The 20545-nt window shown below is 45.4% G+C and overlaps 1 protein-coding gene across 1 annotated transcript; it reads left to right on the top strand.

The window, feature by feature from the left end:
- The first annotated feature begins 3664 nt into the window (after positions 1-3664).
- Positions 3665-20322, top strand: E2F7 (E2F transcription factor 7). Its single transcript, XM_073650702.1, has 13 exons — positions 3665-3913; positions 5050-5130; positions 10391-10666; positions 11319-11478; positions 11874-12137; positions 12869-13027; positions 13819-13956; positions 14134-14313; positions 15063-15144; positions 16393-16798; positions 16911-17115; positions 17347-17744; positions 18748-20322. Exons 2-13 carry the CDS (start codon positions 5050-5052, stop codon positions 18919-18921), a joined length of 2523 nt encoding a protein of 840 aa, XP_073506803.1. The 5' UTR covers positions 3665-3913; the 3' UTR covers positions 18922-20322.
- The last annotated feature ends 223 nt before the right edge of the window (positions 20323-20545 follow it).

Raw genomic sequence — 20545 nt, 5'->3', positions numbered from 1 at the left:
GAAAATGAACCAGGTGGTAATGGATCTCCTGAAAACGTTGCCCCTGGAAGAACGCAGTCTGTGGCCTGAGAAGCTGCCCGATCTAGTGGACCTATACAACCACATCCCGGTAGGTTCCACCAACTGTACCCCGGCTTACCTAATGAGGGCGAGACCTGGTAAGTTACCTGTTGACCTGGAAATGGGAGTCCTGACACCCGAGGACACTTCACCAGAAGCAGACTGGGACACAGAGAGGCAGCAGCAGTACCGGAAAGTACAGGAGAGCGTGGAGCGAAGTCTCTGTCAGGCTAGGGAAAGACAAGAGAAAACTTACAACCAGTATGCTCCCGCTGTTCCCCTGGTACCCGGAGAGCAGGTCTTGAAGAGGAAAAGACGGCTCCACAAGTTGGACGACCAGTGGGAGAAGGACCCGTACACCGTACTGCCCTCAAGCCACGAGAACCCGAAAGTCTGTACCATCAGTAAAGACGGAGGGGAGACCATAGCCATTGTATCCCGGGATCACCTGAAGAAGTGTCCTGAACAGCTACGGAACCCTGAAGAGGAACAAGAAGACCATCGACCCGTAGAGGAAAGGGAAGATATGGTTAGTACTGTGCTCGGAGACTTCCCTCGGTCCTGGACTCAAGTCAATGGTGCAGTTGTGGTACCCGTCCTCACGTTCCTCCAACCAGCATCCCAAGTGCCTACGGAGCAACAGGAAGAGCTGGAAGAGCAGCCGGTCCAGGAGGCAGAAGACTCCACACAAGCAGAACAGGAGGATCAACCCTCTGCTTATAGTGAGCCTGCCGTACCCCTAGTGAGTCAAAGAGCCGGTAGACAGCTGCCCAGTTTACCCTTGACAGCTCCTACACCCTGTAGTTCAGGGCTAGACAGTCAGCTCCGTAGGTCCACTAGGGCCACTAGAGGCCAGTTACCCGCACGTTGGAGGATTTGAAGTGTATAAATTGTTTTATTTGTGGTTACCTGTTTTTCTTGTTGCTTGTGTATAATTATGTGTTTCTAGTTATTTATAGGAGTCCTTGGTGGATTTACCGGGAATCCTTTGTGTATAGTTGGAGCGTAACCCAGGACGGACTAAAGACTGTTAAGGACTCGGGGCAGGACAGACCCCTACCTGGTTACGTCTCCCTGTTTTGGTGAAATGGACACCTTGCTTTTCTTCAAAGACTGCACCCGGTTGCGGACACGCCGTAACCATCTTTATGTGTTTTTCTTATTGTATTATAAATGTTTATACCTTGTTATGTTTTTCTAAAAATATGTTTAGTCCCGGAGTACTAAATTTCACTAGGGGGGAATGTGGCACCCCAGGGGTCTGGTTTCCACAGTAACGGCAATGTTATGTCTGAGAGCAGGTGGGAGGTCTCCTGGTCAGGGATCCTGTGCATGCCACACCTCCTGCCCAGTCCTGGGAGGGGAAGAACTTCCCCTATATAAACCTAGGGCTGAGGCAGGGTTAGTGAGTAGAGAAGAAGTAGAGACAGAGAAGAGAAGCAGATATAGGAAAGAACATCAGGAGCTCTGTGGGAGCAGTGCTACAAGGAGTCAGGGGCTGGCAGCTGCAGAGCTCGCCCTGACTGAGAAGTTATCACCGGACCCGGAGTCCGAGGCTGTGGGGACTAACTCCTATCCAGCAGCAGAAACCAACCGGCAGGGGATTGCAGGTCCTCTGGCCCAGAAACCCGAAGGCACGGTCACACGCGTGGGACCAGCACCGCCGTCGTGGAGCGGAAGCTACTAGAAGGCCCCGAGTCACCGGCCATACGGGTGAGCACCACACGGTACACTCAGGGACGTGGGCTACTTATACCCGCTTCTAGCAAGGTAGCCAGAAGAGTATCGTTAGTTTTGGGAGGCCTACAACTCCGCCTGGCCAGGGGAGATCCCATCTGCTCAAGGACTGACCAGGCCCCAATCGCTAGCCAGTACTCCGGGAGGGTCTATCGTTGTCTCCAGTAAAGACCCTGAACTACACCGTACCGTCTCTGAGTGGTTCCTGCTACCCCCATCATCCACGTCGGCTGCCCTGAGGCCATACCCCTCCCGTTGGGGGTTATACTATCACGCTGCACAATCCTACCACCGGCCTCAGCGGTCTGCCCTGCAGCAGCAGCTCCTTAGCTGTACTCAACGGGTGGCGTAGTCGTCCAACATCTACCGCTAATACAGCGCCACTTAGTCTGACTCCCTGGGCACGGACCGGATCACCGCCACGAGACTACAACCCTCAAGAGATCCGGCTCCGGGTAAGCTCCCGAATCCGCAACGCAGCGCGACACAGTCCCAGGGGCGCGTCACTAACCACTGAGCCACCGTGCTGCTCGCAGAATAATAGGAGGTGGATGTGCAGTAACAAGCCCCGGTCACGACAAGTAGACAGAGCAGCTTCGCAAGTGAGTACTTCTGGCCCACGGCCACCGATACCAGTAGCAGATGATCGGCAGGGGTGCCGGGTGTCGGATCCCGACCAACCAGATATTGATGACTTATCCTAAGGATAGGTCTCCAATGTAAAAGTAGTGGACAACCTCTAAGTAGTTAATGTAGAAACATGACATATGGATATCATATACATGTGAGAAACAGCCATACGGATGGTACATGGATGAAATAAAAAAGGACTTTTTTTGTTGTTGCATACACTCAGCTAAATCTAGTGTATGGCTGGACTCAAACATGCATGATACACAGCCGGAATATAGACCATGATAACCAGCTGTGGATCACCTGACCAGAACTCACCAGATGTATGGGTATACGGAGGTCGGGTGAGTAGACTTGTGGTTGGTCTGGACATGGTGGTCCGTACTCAGACCATCTGATACAAACAAAATGAGTATATAAATAGCAATAGTGCATGGAAATATAAAATACTTAGTTAACAGAATTTTGATTAAAAAAAAAAAATGTAATAGGTGATCCAACCACGTCACGGCAACCTTATTTGAGAGGTTCCTAACCTCTAGTATTAAAGCCTTACCGTATGTCAATGGACGTAAATGCAAATAAGGGCCAAGCAGGACCAGGGCCCGAATAATGGACACCCAGCCATGGTGCTTGCTTTGAAGAGTTTGTTGTTGTTTTTTTAAAAAAAAAAAAACACACCATGTGAATGAGGTTTTAGGTATTGCATTTATTTTGCTGATACTGTAAACTGCTAAATTATTTTCCACATGAAAAACCAAAGCAAAAAAAGACTACATGTGAAGTGAATCGGCCTTACAGCTTTTATGCCAAACTTTGGCAAGGTCGCGCTTCCTAAGTAGCCAATAACCAGCTCTAGTGGCCCTGGAGGCAAATGCTGGCACATATGCCTAGTTCAGTGCTGCAGTCCTCTCATCCATCCAGGAAACACACCAGAGCGTCTATAGCACGGAGCAGGCATCACTGGCTGCGAGCCCACAGCCATTACCTGACCGCCAGGATTAGCCAGGCATGTAATTAAGTAGCCCACTTTGGCGGGGTCTCTCAGTAAACATCTCCCCCTACAATAATGAATAACAAAGCAGCGGCGCGTCCAGCACTCCCCGCTCCAGCACTGCGCCCGCGTCCAGGTGTAGGAAGGCGGGAGCGGGACAGCACAGCGCGCTAACTGTAAGTGCCGGGGGAGGGGCTGTGGGCGGGGCCACAGCTGGGCGCTACTTGGGCACACATGACTATGGGCGCCGCTGATTGGCTGATTGGAAATGTCACGTCTCGGGGCGCCAGAATAGAAGTTGCAGCGGGATGTGTAAAGAAGTGAGAACGTTCCATTACACAGTCAGTCCTATCAGTGCTGGTGTACGCGAGCAGCGGCCAATGCCACTGCAGTCCGGCCGGCCACGATCGGGTGGGTTATAGCAGATCGCGAGTGCTGAGACCTCCAGCGTCTTCCACCCCTTATCCTGTGTGATATAACGTGGACGAGGTAAGTCACTCCTCAGCCTCCCGTGTACCTGCAGCTGTGCGCCCTGCCTGTGCTAAGTGTATGTTCAGAGTGTGCGCCTTTTTAGCCTAGACATAGGAGCGGGCTCAGAGGATTTTTCGCACTTGTTGCTGAGTCCTGTTAACTGCTTACGTGCTGGCCTCGGTTTTCCCTCCATTCGCGGGGCAGCAGGTTCCTCCCTGTGCGCGGCACGGAGAGGGTTAACGCTGCTTGCAGGACGTGCTGGCTCTCCAGGGTATCAGGTTACACTCACTTAACTCGCCTTCCCGGGATCTGGCCATTTCCTTTGCGCCAAAATTACCAGCCCCAAAGTTCGGGCGCCCACTGTGTCCTGCCCATGTCCTCCACAACTGGATGGCCAGCGCCGTGCTGGGCGGCGAGTCCACGCTCCCTGACGAGTGGGGCTGCCAGCGCCGTGCTGGGCGGCGAGTCCACGCTCCCTGACGAGTGGGGCTGCCAGCGCCGTGCTGGGCGGCGAGTCCACGCTCCCTGACGAGTGGGGCTGCCACCGCTGTGCTGGGTGGCGCGTCCGTGAGCGGCGCTATCTGTGGCCGCTCACAGGCATCACGTGACCCCGCTCTGACATCAGGATGACATCAGGACAAGTGAGGCGTGACTCAGCGCTGGTGTCCCCGCGGTGGCTGCTGGGTTGTGGGCAGGGTTTCCACCTGCGTCACACCCAGCATCCACCGTGCGCTTTCCCAATGAATGGGGAGAGGCAGAGCGCGCGGTGGATGCCGGGTGTGACGTGGGGGGTAACCCCACCCACAGCCTGGCATCTACCGTGGAACACAGAAGACAGACCCCCAGCTGCTGCCAGCACTTGTCGTGACGTCAGCGGGGGTCAATAGGCAGCAGCCGGGGGTCATGTGGTGCCTGTGATCGGCCAGTGATAGCGCCGCTCACAGGCGTTATCTTCAACGGAAGCTAATAACAAAAATCCTTAGGGGCCTTGGGGGGGGGGGGGACAATCTAAAGTACTGGACAACCCCTTTAAACATGAGCCATGTATGAGGGAGTCAGTGTCATGGAAATTGAGGAATCGCAGTCGGAGGTTTGGCTTACCGACTCCACAGCCCTGCTGCCACCAATGTGCCATGTGTGCTTCATTCCTACAGATGGAGACAACAGGCTGCCTGTCACTGAAGGACCTGATCAATGCCAAGAAGAATGAGAAGGATGCCAGGAGCGCCCAGAAGGTAAGAGCTCACTGTGTGCCACCCGTGCACTCCTTGTATTGTCACCATATTGGGGGATATCTGCAGGATTGTGGCGGGACTTGGTGCTAAGTACAGTCAGAGGATAGACATCCCGTGGTGATCTACTATTTACCCTATCTGTTGTAAATATTTATTATTAATGCTACATACATTACCCCACTAGGACTGGGAAAACACTTGCCATCTCCATGAGATCTTCTATTGTTTTTAACAATTTTGCTGTCCTGTCTCTCCCCACCCCCTCCCAAAAAAATAAAAAATCTATAATATAATTTTGGGAGAGAGGGATTTTTATGGATTAGTCATGGTTAGCACTGCAGGTTTGCTGTGCTGGGCGCCAAGCACAACATCTGGAAGGATTTTGTATGTTCTCCCCGTGTTTGCGTGGGCTTCCTCCAGTTTCATCCCACACTCCAAAGACATACTGATAGGGAATGTAGATTGAGAGCTCCAATGGGGACAATGATGATGATGTCTGTAAAGTGCTGTGGAATTAATAGTGCTATACAAGAGTGTAATCTAAATTTATGACTGCCATAAAGTGATAACTTATTTTTGGGTCATGTGGTTATTAAAGGGGTTGTCTGGGATTAACATATTGATGGTGGTTCAACACACAGCACCCTCTCATGCCCGTTCCTGCAGCCGATGGCAGCAGAACACCACAGCTCCGTACGTTGTATATAGAGAGGCTGTCAGCTAATTCATGCTGCTCAATCAACAAGCACCTTAAATCAGAGGTCAGCTCCATTACTGCAGACATGTAGGTATTACTCTGGAAAACTTCAGTATTTCTGAGAGAACCTACTCTAAGGCCTCCTTCTCACGTCCTTATATTTCCAGTACTGGAAAAACCAGTATCGGAGATGTCCGTGTTTTGTACGGCAACCGCGTGCCACATCAGTATCACACGTACCGGCGCCTGAGAAAAGCCAGCACAGTTCGTGCTGTTCCCAGGCGCCACGTGCTGTGTGCAGCTCACATCATTGTCCCCTGCTAGTGCTGAGTTCAACGCGAGCAGGGGACAATGTTGAGCGTTGTATTCAGCCCCCGCTGTCTACATCGAGTGTAAAATGACGAATAAAATAAAAAACACATTATACTCGCCTTTAGAGCGCACTTGTCAGCAGGATTGTGCTTAGTAAACCATGTACACTGTCAGGTGAAATCCATCCAGTGGTTCTTTTATAATCTTTATTTTCAGTTCTACTGTAATGAGATGCTCGTGCTCTGGGGCGGGACTTCAGGGAGTGGCTGTAACAGGTGCTCTCATTATATATGCCCATCTCTGGCCTCTGACAGGTCACTGTGCTCTGTGACCTGCCTACTATTTTAAATATTGCATTGTAATTTCTCTGCCAATTTCAAACTTACATCCCCCAAATGGCCGCCGCAGCATGCGCAGTAGCATCTTTCGGGTGAGGAGACATGCTAGTGCGGGCGCCATTTTGATTTTGGGGGAAACAAAAATTTGGGTGCAGCAATATGTCGCATGCGCACTAGCATCTTGGCATTGGTGAATTGCTACTGCGCAGGCGGGGGCCCTATTGCTGCAGGCAAGTTTCTTTTTCCTGTAGCAAAATGGCGCCCACGCAGTAGCATCTATTGCTTGCCAATGCTACTGCGCACACGCGGGCACCATTTTGCTACAGGAGAAAGAAACTTGCCTGCAGCAATATGGCCACTTGCGCAGTAGCATTTCTCGATTGTCTATAGATGCTACTGCGCATGCGCGGCGCCATATTGCTGCACCCAAATTCTTTTTCCAAAAGCAAAATGGCGTGTGTGCAGTAGGTTCTCGGCAACCTGAAAGATGCTACTGCACAGGCCACGGTGGCCATTTTGGGGGTGTAAATTTCAAATTTAAAATAGCATGCAGATAACTGAAAGCACCGTGACCTGTCAGAGGCCAGAGATAGGCATATATAATGAGGGCACCAGTTACAGTCCCTCCTCAGAGCACGAGCATATCATTATGGCAGAACTGAAAATAAAGATTATAAAAGAACCACTGGATGGATTTCATCAACAAAGGTATCATTTTACTCAGTGTAATGACGCCCATCTGACAGTGTATGTGGTTTACTAAGCACAATCCTGCTGACAGGTGCGCTTTAACACCTAATCCCTTGTAATAACATCAAAAATAAAAAACAACAATATCCCTCACCTGTTCAAAATTGAAAGAATCCATAGTGTCCCACGCTGTAATCCATCTGTGCGACATTTGCTCATCAGCATGAGCCGTGGCTTGAGGTGACCGCTCACGCTGAGGAGAATGACTTGATGCAGCGAGAGCGGGGCCCTGAACTGCGGTGAGTTCACTGTGAGAAATTTCACTTAGTTTAGCGCAGTTCATGGCCCCTCACTCGCTGCATCATTCTCCCCTGCTCTTCAGCGTGAACGGTTGCCTCAAGCCACTGCTCATTCCAATGATCAAATGCCGCACAAATGGATTACCGCGTGGGACACTATGGATTCTTTCAATTTTGAACAGGTGAGGGATACTATTTTTTTATTTTTGTTATTTGCTGGGCACAATGGCTTCAGGGGGTTAGATGTTAGGCCATGGCCCCACTATCAGTATTTTTTTTCTCAGGAGTGGGAGCCAAAACCAGGTGAGAAATAATCAGAAAAATTGTATAATAGAAACAAGTCACCAATTCTGCATTTATCACCCACTCCTGATTTTGGCTCCCACTCCTGAGAAAAAAATACTGATAGTGGGGCCGTGGCCTTAAGGTGAGCATAATGTTTTGTTTTTTTTTTAATTCTTGATTTTACACTCGCTGTAGACAGCCGGGGCTAAATACAACTCTCAACATTGTCCCTTGCTATCGCTGATCTCAGTGCTAGCAAGAAACAATGATGAGAGATGCATCAGGCGGCGTGGATCAGCACGGACTGTACTGCTGATTCCCAGTAGCCGTTAGGTGTCACATGGATGTCATCAGTGTGCACGTGTGTGGGACTTTTTGTGGCCCGTGCTGCTTGCAAAAACCATGTCGGCGTGTTTTGTACATGGTCAGTGGAAACACCCTGACATGTGCACAGATCTACCCGTGTGTTTCCAGTATGTGTGAAAACTGTAACCACACGTACTGGAGACATGGACGTGTGAAGGGGGGCCTTAAACTGCAGCCAGAGATGAGGTAGCTAGTATGATTAGTCCAAGAGGCCGGTTCTTGGAGGCTTCTCCCAGCCTGTCCTGCAATGTGTATGTGAGGGTGGGGAGAACTGGTGGAGACTTGCACCTGTGACTTTCTACCTCGTTCCCGGGTGGGGTTTTCACATATGTCAAGTCTGATGCACTGCAACATTTGAGTTAGGCTGGGTGCCCACTATGCGTTTTTGCCGTGGAATTTCCTCAGCAAAAAAGCTTAAACGCTTGGTAATACGTGCCCCATGGTCCCCAATGATAATCCGCATGTGCTGTGCACATGCTGCGGATTATCATTGCGGAAAAATCCGCAGCATAACCATTAATTTTGCGGACACGTAGTGTAATTGCCACCATTGAATCGCTTAATATCCGCATGACTACATGTGCACATGCGGATGGTACCTGGGTCTGGAGAAGAGGAGACTCTCATCCAGACCTGGGTACCATAGTACCTGTAAAAAAATACACTATACACTCACCTTCCGATGTCCTCCGGTCTCCAGTACGATGCGTCCTGGCTCCCCTACGGCTCGCGATGGCGTAAAAGGACCTTCCATGACGTCATTTAGTCATGTGACAGGTCACTCGACCGCCGACGTCAGCGTTTGCGTGACCTGTCACATGACTTAATGACGTCATGGAAGGCCCTTTTACACCACCGCGAGCCGTACAAGAGACCGGACGCACCAGAGAGGTGACCGGGGGCCATCAGAAGGTGAGTATAATGTTGTTGTTGTGCGTTTTGTTTTGTTTTTTAAACTATTACTTGGCCACACTATATAAATCCATGCCGGTTGCATGGATTTATATAGTGTGACCAAGTTGTCAAGCACTTTTCCAAGTGATGCTAAAATCGCTTGATAACCCGCATGCGGAAATGCCTGTGAAGAATGTTTCACATCCACTTGTCTCTGGCAGGAAAAACGCATGTACAATCCACATGCGTTTTTCCTGCCAGGGAGATGCAGAAAAAATATGCAGCATTTCTGCATTTCTTAGCCTAAAATCTAATTGTCTGCAATAACTGATCTAATTGTCTGCAATAACCGGTCTCTGATTCATACTGCTCGTGGTTGGGCAGCATGAATCCGCTGACAGGTTCACTTTAGTCACTGCTGTTATAGTGTAGTGATCAGCAGCGACTCATAAATAGAGCTGAGCAAAAAGATTCACAGAACGCTGGTCCTGCAGATCATTGTTAGTCCATGACCACCAGAGCACTGCGAACCTCCTACTGCCTGTAGCATCCCTGGCACTTCTTCTGATGGCACCCACAATGACAGGTGATTTGTCCTGGGACTAATAATCAAAAGCAGCACTGGGTATACCGCGGGCATTAGATGGCTCACAGCGCTCTGGCACAGTGACCACAGACTACCATCATAGCCACTGGATTACCGTTCTGTAAAGCTCTATTTGTGGCTGCCATTGAGTACTGTAATACTACAGCAAGCTACCGGACCAGAGTCCTGTGAATCTTTTTGCTCTCCACTAAACAAATGTATAGAGCATGGTATTTTACTCTGTTCATTGCTTCCAGAGTAGATATCGACTGTCTGTCGGGGTACCATGTGTCCGATACCCACCAATCTCCTATTGATGACCTATCTTATGAAAAGGCCATCAATATTTTTCCCAGATAACGCCTTTCCATTGACATATTTCATTGTCTCCTGGAAATATCTGATCTTCATATTAGCACCTGCTATATCTGAGTCATCATTGGCATGTATGAGTCACCAAACTGACTGATCTTAAAGGACTTAGTTTTTAGGCCCATAAAGAAACAAGCACATAGTTGTTACCTGCCTGTTGTGCCCGGTGCCTATCTCTGGTGGCACAGACAACTCCTACTTAACGTTGAGCAGTTGAATTGGCAGCAGGATCGGTTGGTCACCGCTCTGTTCCGGCCCCGGGTAGAATAGGCAGTTAGCAACTACCTGCTTGTTAGTTTTTAGGTCCATAGTAAAAAATAGTCCCGGAAACCCCTTTTTAATAGATGAAACACATTCATATATAAAAAATGTACAACAATTATCTAATCTTTTTTTTTTTCTTTTTTTTTTTTTTTTTAAGGAGAATATGTGTGATCGATTCAGGATAAGCCCCAAGGTGCCATTAAAATGGGAACCTATTGATTTATCAAAACAAAAAGGCCTCACCCCTGAAAGAATTCCAATCACCCCTGTAAAAGTTGATAGACCTCCTTCTGATCCATGGACCCCCACTGCCAATCTGAAGATGCTTAGTAGCGTTGCTAGCCCAGAAATCCGGGACAGAGAGAAGAAGAAAGAGCTATTCCGGCCTATTGAAAACAATGCGCAAGATGAATCCGGACTTGATGCTCAACAGGTATGGGGGAGGAGTGCCTGCATGACGAGACAATTCTGTCCGGCCATAACAGAGAACCTCCATTAGAAATTCCCTACGTTATACTGTTTGTACATCTTCACCTTCATGTACTGTATCATTTAGGGGCAGGGAGAAAAGCTAAAATGTGCTGTTACCAGAGTGTGTCCAATACAGGCGGGATGGCATTTAACTGTATGTGCCAATACTAGAAGAGGAGGCCGTTGATCAATGACTCTTCTTGGTGACGACAGCACTGGAGATGTTGGCAGGTGGATCTGTTGTCTAGCTATAGCACTTGCTGACAAAATGCACCTAGATGCCAGCAACGTTCTGTATATTCAGAATGTGTCTATGGTGACTCGTGCTTATATGCAAACTGACCTCTTATCTGACACCCATGGTGACGGCAAAGTTTGCCTGGTCTTGTTTACCAGTGCCAGATATGCCATCACTCTTACATTAAAGTTTTTACATTTGAATCTGATTTTACATGTCTTCATAGGAGCCTACTACACTAGCATAGGCATTCCTTCTACTATGCGGAAATATTTTACTATATATTCAGCAGCAGTCCTCACCACAATGCAACATAAATGCTTGGTCACATTTCTAATACCCAAAGTAAATTTAAAATTTTCTTCTTTCCTTCCAGTTTGAAAATGTAGATGATATGGATGACTTGGAAAAGAGACCAAGCAGAAAGCAAAAAAGTTTGGGCCTTCTATGTCAAAAGTTTTTAGCCAGATATCCTAGCTATCCTTTATCAGCTGAAAAAACAACCATTTCCTTGGATGAAGCTGCTTCAAGTCTGGGTAAGCATTAAGCCCACCATACACGTTAGATGACTGTCGGACGAATAATTGTACAGCCGATCGTTTGGCTGGCAGCCATCTTAACCGCCTCTCCCATACACAGAAGTGCTTATTTGGTCAAGCGCTCCTGTGTTCTCTACGAGAACTGTTTCCAAACATGTTGCTTTAGGAGAACAATGCCATCAGCAGTCCAAAATCAGACATACCTGATTGACGTCTCTCCCAACAATCCGTTTTCCAGGGCCCCCATTAGACTTCGCCGAACCCATCGATACTGGCGGGTTTGGGCTACATTAATGTGTATGGGGACCTTTACCTGAAGTAGATATTTAGATATCGGCTGTATTTGTAATTTAGAATATTTCACAATAGACTTTTTATATTTTGTCAAACAGGGGTGGAGCGTAGACGTATCTACGACATTGTGAATGTTCTGGAATCACTACATTTAGTGAGCCGTGTGGCAAAGAATCAGTACTGCTGGCATGGCCAGCACAACCTAAATGAAACTTTAAAAAGCCTGCTGCGAGAAGGAGAGAGACAAAACTACAGTGCACAGATAGCTTACTTTCAGCATAAAGACTGTGGAATGGAGCAGAGAAAAGACCATTCCATCATCAACCAGCCTCCCCTATCGATGGAACAGGACTGCCCATCTGGTAAGGGATCAAATGATAGAGGTTCCTAAAGCCCCCGTCTCAGATAGCGAGATCGCTGCTGTGTCACGTTTTTGGTGACGCAACAGCGACCTCACCAGCGATGTCGCTATGTGTGACACTTTGCAGCGATCAGGCCCCTGCTGTGAGATCGCTGCAAAGTGTCCTGGACCATTTTTTTGGTCGTCGCTCTCCCGCTGGTCGGCACACATCGCTGTGTGTGACCAGCGGGAGCAGCGATCAGGCTGGTAACCATGATAAACATCGGGTTACTAGGGGCACACGCGCACCTAGTAACCTGTTGTTTATCATGGTTACAAGCCTGCTAAAGTGAGCGGTAACCTCCCGCTCACTGTAGCAGAGTGGTAACCATGATAAACAACGGGTTACTAGGTGCGCGTGTGCCCCTAGTAACCCGATGTTTACCATAGTTACCAGCCTGCTCCTGCTTCAGCAGGCTGTAACCTGGAGCAGGACATCGTGGAAAGATTCTTTCCACGATGTCGCTGCTCCCCTGATCGTTGGTGAGCCTGCCTGTTTGACAGCTCACCAGCAACCACATAGCGACGCAACAACGATCCCTGACAGGTCGCATCGTTGTCGGGATCGTTGCAGCGTCGCTAAGAGTGACGGGGCCTTAAGACATGTTGTTTTTCTATAGGTTTGTTTTCCTGAAATTAAACACCTTTTTGTGTTGGCAATATATAAATTCAACCTTTTTTGCCTTGTTCTAGCTTCAGCAAGCAGCCGCAAGGACAAATCGCTGAGGATCATGAGCCAGAAATTTGTCATGCTGTTCCTCGTGTCCACAACCAAAATAATCACTCTTGAGATCGCTGCCAAAATCCTGATTGAAGAGAGCCAAGATCTTTCTGATCACAGCAAGTTTAAAAGTAAGCGTGATTGTACCAACATTCTTGTAAGATGTGATTGTATATGTATTCCCAATGTAGACACCAAGCCTCCCATGGTTTTCCTGCATTAAACTAGGATCACCATCAGGGCTGTGGAGTCGGTATAAAATGGACCGACTCCTGAAATTGGTACAGTAATTCAATGCAGTTTGTGGGGAATATTTTTTTTTTCATAAGAATTTGGGAAAGTTATGGAATGCCCTATAAATGTCTGTCCTATTCCTGATCTAAGGGTCTAGACTTTTAGCTGAGATGAATCTGTGCTACAGTAAATTTATCACTTAAACATGAGCCATGTATAAGGGAGTCGGTGTCATGGAAATTGAGGAGTCGGAGGTTTGGCTTGCTGACTCCACAGCCCTGATCACCATAGGGTTATGTGGGGATTTAGTTTTTTGTTTAGTAGAGAAGCTAAAATGCAGCCACATGAACTGGAATTGGTCAGATTTGTGGTAGCCATATTAACTTTAATGGATAAAGTGAAGGTGAACCTGAGACTTCCATACAATTCAGGAACTATAACATTACCATAATATAAATCTGAGGTGGACACCTGGCCATACACCTCAAATAGCTGACAGCCAAAAAAAAACCTTCAGCTGACAGCTATTTAACTAAACTCTGGCCTAAATACACATGATTAGCAGGACATTCATGTTTCGTTGGACGAGGAGACTGGTTCTGTGTATGGCCAGCTTTACCTTTTGTGCAAGAATTCCTCGATGTTTTATGCTCCGTCCCCCACATAACTACATTTCTTCCTCATATAGCCAAGGTACGACGCCTATATGACATCGCTAATGTTCTGACCAGTCTTGGCCTCATCAAAAAGGTCCACGTTACCGAAGAACGTGGACGAAAACCTGCATTCAAATGGATCGGACCTGTTGATTTCAGGAATGAAAGTGGTAAGTTAATTTCCTTTAAAATAATGCATAATAAGGCTAGACTGGCTATGTAAATAACATTTACTATTTAGAATTATGTTGTATGTGCTTGTGTCTTTTAGATTATCACTTTTATTTTTAGCATTGCACTGATCTAGGCCCTTGATATTTATAAGAGGATTGTATTTTCCTTTCCAGACCAACAGATGGAAGTCTCAGCCATCACTTCATCACCAGGTTTGAAAAGAGATGCAACATCTGATAGCAGCAAGCAGCAGAGATGGCTCCGTCACTCGTCATTTAGTCATGTTCAGTCCATTAATACTGTGAAGAGGAAAGTCTGTTCTGAGCCCAGTAGTCCACAAAAAGCACAGGAAGGTAACGTGAATTTATATATTAAAGTTTTGCTCTTCATATGCAAGTGGAAAACATTAGTCTCGCATGAAATAAAGAAATATAAATTATATAAAAATATTTATAATTATACACCCCTCCTTGTATAGGTATTACTGAGGCAAGTAAACCGTGTTCTGCTAGTTAGACAAGGTTGATTTGAGAAGTAGTTCTAGCCGCCTGATCTGACGGGCATACAGCAGCAGTCCGTGAGGGGATGTGAATGCACCTGCTCACACTGACACTGTATGTGTTCATGGCCCCTGCAGTGTCAGTATGTGCAGGGTTGTGGGATTTAGGTCAGGCAGCACTCCAAAGCGAGTGCTGTCAATCACCATAAGGAGAGGGGTAGATGATGGTAATTGAAACGTGTGTGAGTCCTTGGCCATGCCAAGGGTGCACCAAAGCTGCCTCATTTACATATCTAATAAAACTTGTTTTATATAAATTAAATGGTTCCATTTTGGTGATGACTGACATTACCTTTAACTCAGCAGTGCACATTCTTAGGATTAGTAGGTGTTCTGAAGGTGCTGATCATGAAATATCCTGATGTTACTTTGAGAAGTTTTTACTTCTCTGGTAGGGAATAATTGTATTTAAGTAATTAGACCATATAGGTTTGTTGCACCACAATAGTGAAATGATTTACCTTTTGTGAGTGTGTGGTGTTGTGAGTTTGTTTTTATTTATTTTTTGTTAAGTTAACTTTTTTTTTTTTTTCCCTCCCAAAGATCTGTTGGAACATGATGACTACTCATCGAAGATGTCACACTTAGCAGCTATTTGCAGACAGAAGATTGAAGAAGATTCCAAGTGAGTTCAAACACATATGAATTGTTGGCGATACAACAGATTTAGACAAAGTGTGCAAACAATCAGGCCTTAGGGGTATGTGCACGCAACTTATTTTTCAGGTAGAATCCACCTGAAAAAGCGCCCGTAAAATTAACCTAGTGCACAGCAATATCAAAACAACATTGCTGTGCACCTGTTCCATCTTATGTCACTTCTTTTAAGGCTTAAGAAATCCTGAAGCAGTTGAAAAAAGCGACGTGTTCATTCTTCTATGAACACGCCTGCTCTGTATACTTGAAATCATAGAGCAAAAGATGCTGGTGGCGGAGTCACTGCGAAAATGATGGCAAGACTTCCAGTGAAGTTGCTTTAGGGAAGTGCCCACCTTTGTCTTCCTGAAGTGGCTTCGTCTGGGAAAACTCGGCAGCTACAACAGCTTCTAATAGGTGACCTGTTCACATGGTCTTAGCAATTTGGCTAAGACCAAGTCTGTTTTCATGCTTCCGAGATTCACAGTACAAGTGCAGACTGGTGGTTCTCCTGCCCTGAACTCAGCAGCCACGTATATGCCTTTTTAAGGCTGAGCTCTGGTCTGGACGTCGCGGTCCATACTTGGAACATGATTGTCAGAAGTGCGAAGCTGGCTTAAAGGACATGTTTGGGCACTTGACATAATATGTTAAGGCTGCGTGCCCACTATGCATTTTTTTTAAGCTTTTTTGATGCGGAATTTCCGCAGCGTAAACACTTGCAAAACGCTTGGTAATCCGTGCCCCATGATTTCCCCCCCCCCCCAATGAAATTCTGCATGTTCTGTGCCCATGCTGCGGAATTTTCCACAGCGGAAAAATCCGCAGCATGTCCATTATTTGTGCGTTTCTGCATGCGGATTTGAGGTCCCAATGCATTTGAAAAACGCATGTAAAATCCGCAAGCTTTTTTACTGCCAAGAACATGCAGAAATGCTGCGGAAATTTTCTGCATCGTGGGCACATAGCCTAACGGTGTCTTTTTGGTTGTTCTGTTTAGACTGAGCACATCAAGTTTGGATTTAGAGACCCGTTACTCTATTGAATATGCTAATGATTAAAATGTTTTGTTTTTGTTTTTTTTCGAAAAATGTCCATCCTATCCCTTCTAAACCGTATATAACGAAAAAAAATTGATCCCACATAGGCAAAATGGGGGACAAAGATCAGATTAGTGAAAGTTGCGAAGCATAGATCTACAGTATTCCTTCCCTAACTCTGTTTTCTTCCGTTTCAGGTGTTCCAAATCTGCAACAAATAATCCAGCCCCTGGAAATGTAGGCCAGCTACCCTTTTCTTTTGTAGTGCCTGTCCCAGTTGATCCAGATTATTGCAACCGAGATTCTGACCACCAAAATCTATCTGCATCTCCAAATAAGCTAAATGTTATGGTTTCCTCGAACGCAGAATATAATAAACCTGGCTTTCTGCCTAATCAACCTTATATGTATGTGCCATCAACATCTATGTTATCCATCATGCTGTGTGGAAACCCTGGCAAAGAAACATCTGTGGATGTACTACATAGAGCTGGCAGCTCTTCTCCTTCATATCAAAAGACCCTTCAAGATGATGAACGACCAGCTAAGCGACAGAGGCTTGGCAGTAGTGATGACGCTCCACTTCCTTTGGTGGTGCCAAAGGTACGTTTTTAATTAGTCTAAACAATGACCCACTGAACAATGTTGGGAGATTTAATAACTGAAATATAAGTAGTGTTTTTTTTTTGTTTGTTTTTTTTTCTCTCAACTTTAGGCTTGTTCATCTGAGAGAAATTTGTGTTCTGCAAGTGTACCACGAAAGTCACCAGAGCCCTGTAAAGAAGAGAGGCTGCACTTGGACCCCTCACCTGTCTGCCAAGAAGAAACCACAGAGACAATGGTGACCAAACGGCAAGAATTACAAGAGCGCGTTGCATCAGCTACACTTCCCCAATATCTATATGTTCCCTCCTCCACTGGTGAGTAGAGAAATATCCTGATATTCTGCATGGATTTACCCCATCATCTATTTATGAATGAACTCTCTTCATTACTCTTACTAATTTCCCTTTAAACAGGAAAGCTTTTAAGAATTGACCACTTAGGTTCTTAATTTTCGTCAATGCTCAGTGAATTTGATTACCTCGTTTTGAAGCCTTGGTAGTAGTCATTTCTTTTATGGGTATTTTATCTTTTCTCTTTCCCTCTAGGAATAAATGGCTTCAATTTCTTTTTGCCTGCCAGTCAAGCTACGGGAGCTCTGAGCATTTCTCAAAATCCTTTATCACATCTTAATGTACCATATGTGATGGTACCATCTTCAGCCTTGGCTGCTTTTCCATTTATATGCTCCCCTGCAGTTAGCAGCTCAGTTTCTGCTGCCTCCAGTGACCACACCTTGGGTAATGGAAGCATGAATTACAACTTGCCACCTGGCTTGAACACACCACCACCTCATATCATGTTCGGAATGCCTTCAGTAGTATCTTCCTCAATACGTGCATCCTCTCCAGACCTGCAGCCAAACGGTACCCCACAGACTGCTAGTCCTGCGACAGCTGACTCCTCCATTTGTTCCGTTCACCCACTTCCTGCTAAAAATCATAAGGTAAAGATCAAAATATCATATTAAAAAATTATATTTGGTCTCCATTTTGAAAAAAAAAAAAAGGGTTAATTTAAACAAAAAAAAACCTTGCTTAGGCCGCATTCTCTATTACCATACCAAGCAGGAACTTTGAGGGCATCGGTTGGACCTTCCTGCTCCATTCACTAATCGCATTCTCTAGCCACAGGGATGTCAAAGTAAAATACACAGTGGGCCAAAATTAAAAACTTGGACAAAGTCGCGGCCAACCTAGATGTTGCTTTAAAAAATGTGTACCACTGAGGACGTTTTTCCTTTTTGCCATCTAATATGGATACAAACTTAATACAAAATACATTTTAATAAGTCTTAAGAGACAGACAACATGACCAAAGCATTAGGTATTTCCTCGCTGGCAGGGGCGTACTAACTGGGCCCCGCCCCACTCCCAAAAGGAAAAACTTAATATTCGGTGGGGTCACATAAGAGCATATCTCACAACTTGGCAGCCCTTACAAAAATAATTTTCCTCCTATTGAAGCCCCTAGATTGCCCATTCATTGCCCCCATAAAGTATGATGTCAAGCAAAGTGCCCCCCACCCCTTCCTTCAATGAACAGTGAATTCCTCCACAGGCAAGGTATGGTGCCCAAACTGTGATTCCCCACATAGTCCTCCGTACAGAATAATTGCTCCAGATAGTCCTCCATATGGCGTCGGGGGGCCAAATATAATCACCCTGAGGGCCAAATTTGGCCTGCGGGTCATAGTTTGACATGTAATCAGCTGAAAGTAACAATTCTGTATAAGTATAATGATGAGTGTGGGATAATGCATGGATAGATCACTGGATACATCTCTATTTGGATCTGTGATAACCTATTGCAGCTGTATAATCTTTTAATTAGGCAGGTTGTATTACATTCCAGCAGTTTTAAGTTTCTGCAATATTGTAAAACTATTTATTTGGTTTGACATTAACAATCTTTCCTTTTTTTTTTTTTTTTTTTTTCTCCTTTTCTAGTCTCCTACTCCATTAACACCAAAGAGCATTCATCCAGTTCACAAAGACACATTCTTTAAGACACCTGGCAATTTAGCAGTTTCTCCAGCTCTCCGGAAAAACGAAAGATCCCGTGCTAGACATTCCAGCACTGCACAGAGAAGACTGGACATTTGCAGTACCACTGATGACTGACTTCATGAATGACTTTGATATTGTAGGCTCTTTTGGCAAGACTTATTTTTGGCTACATTCCTTAGATCTAAGCAAATTAATAGGATATATATATATATATATATTTTTTTTTTCTTTGGAGGGGTTGTCAAGTCTAAATCTACGTAAAATGTAGATGGCCTATGCTGACGTCTAAACCATAATCCTAATGGCCTAGGATTTTTTGGATCAAATGTAACATACCATTTTGGTGGAATGAAATGTGAACAAATACAACCTAGCACTTAGAGTTTGCCTTGTTCAGCTGTCATCCATACTGCTCCTTACATATTTGAATGGGAGCTTATTCCAAAATCAACTGAAATCCCAAGACACTAAATGACTTCTAGTCTAACCTGTCCCAAGTACTGTTCATGAGCACACGATCTTGTACAACCTTGAATTACTACTTGAAGATTATTTGCATACTAAAGAGAAACCGGAAAATCCTCAGTATCTTAAAGTAAAAGAATGTATTCTGCGTATGACCACACAACTTCACTGTGAATCTTGTTACCAGCACCCCCATGGGTTTGGAAATCTGTATATAAAATGTCTTGTTTTATATGTTTACATGGAGGGTCTTTGTTTTTTTAATTTTTTTTTATTTTAAGATTTTTACTTTGTACAAGTAAGCTTACAATGTTGGTGGTAAATGCTCGTTAAGTAGATGTATGTCATGAGATTAGTACATAGGTACCAGATGGCCTACCCTTTGACTATTTAATACTGTTATCTATTTGTATAGAGCGGTTTTGTCTCTTTAGTGTCAGAAGGATCAGTAAAACTTGAGCAGGATAGTATGAACATAAGTTATATGTTTGATAGGTGCTAACACTACAATGGTAGTTATTGTCATTACCAATTTATTATTGCCTTGAATAGTATTTCTAGGGATATATTCACTTTGAATATTTTAATCTACATTTGATTACCCTTCCTTTTTAAAGGAAACTCTTCACCCTTTAGCATACGCTAAAGCTTGCGTAATGTATGTTAGTTACAGATGCACAAAAAGTGGATATGCTTGCACCCTATATAATAGCGATCACACTGTCCTCTTCAAGGTGATGCTTATTTGCACTGACTAAATTGCTGGATGGTCACCAGACCATCTCCCTTTATAGGTTTAGTGTTACCAGGACTGTCAATACTTGAATATTTTACCAAGTTTACATTAATCACATGGTGCTATTTCCACTTCTTCATGGTTCTTATTTTTTCATATTCAGCGCTGCTTAGTGTGATACTTTTATTGCACTGCTAGTTTTATCAATTTTCTATCCAATATCATCATCTTCTATGCCCCTTTTAGCTATGTTCCTCATAGCTCTAAACTTCTGTACATGGTTTTTATGCATCACTTATTAAATGTAATTATAAATGACCAATAAAATAATGAATGTAAAATGTGTCAGAGCTTCACTATTGCATCACAGAAAGGGTTTCGCTCACATCTGCGTATAAATCTGGCGAGTGCAATGCGAGATAAAAAATCGCATTTCACTTGAACCAATGTTATTCAGTGCGGCAGTGTTCATCTGTGAGTTTCTCCTCACCTGGAATTGGGCTGAAGAAAAAAATGTCAGCATATGGCTGAGAGTCA

The sequence above is a fragment of the Phyllobates terribilis genome, unplaced genomic scaffold, assembly GCF_046119375.1.
Source record: "Phyllobates terribilis strain yellow unplaced genomic scaffold, ASM4611937v1 Scaffold_11__3_contigs__length_659146591, whole genome shotgun sequence".
NCBI classification, from domain to species: Eukaryota; Metazoa; Chordata; class Amphibia; order Anura; family Dendrobatidae; genus Phyllobates; species Phyllobates terribilis.
Note: the sequence above shows the minus strand (reverse complement) of the source record. Positions and strands in the feature narration are given on the sequence as shown.

Bases quoted from the DNA above. Each gene is read 5' to 3' on its own strand.
- E2F7 (XM_073650702.1), top strand. From the start codon at position 5,050: ATGGAGACAACAGGCTGCCTGTCACTGAAGGACCTGATCAATGCCAAG. The intron at 13,028-13,818 runs GTAAGCGTGATT...TTCCTCATATAG, and splicing joins TGATCACAGCAAGTTTAAAA to CCAAGGTACGACGCCTATAT. The intron at 14,314-15,062 runs GTAACGTGAATT...TCCCTCCCAAAG, and splicing joins TCCACAAAAAGCACAGGAAG to ATCTGTTGGAACATGATGAC.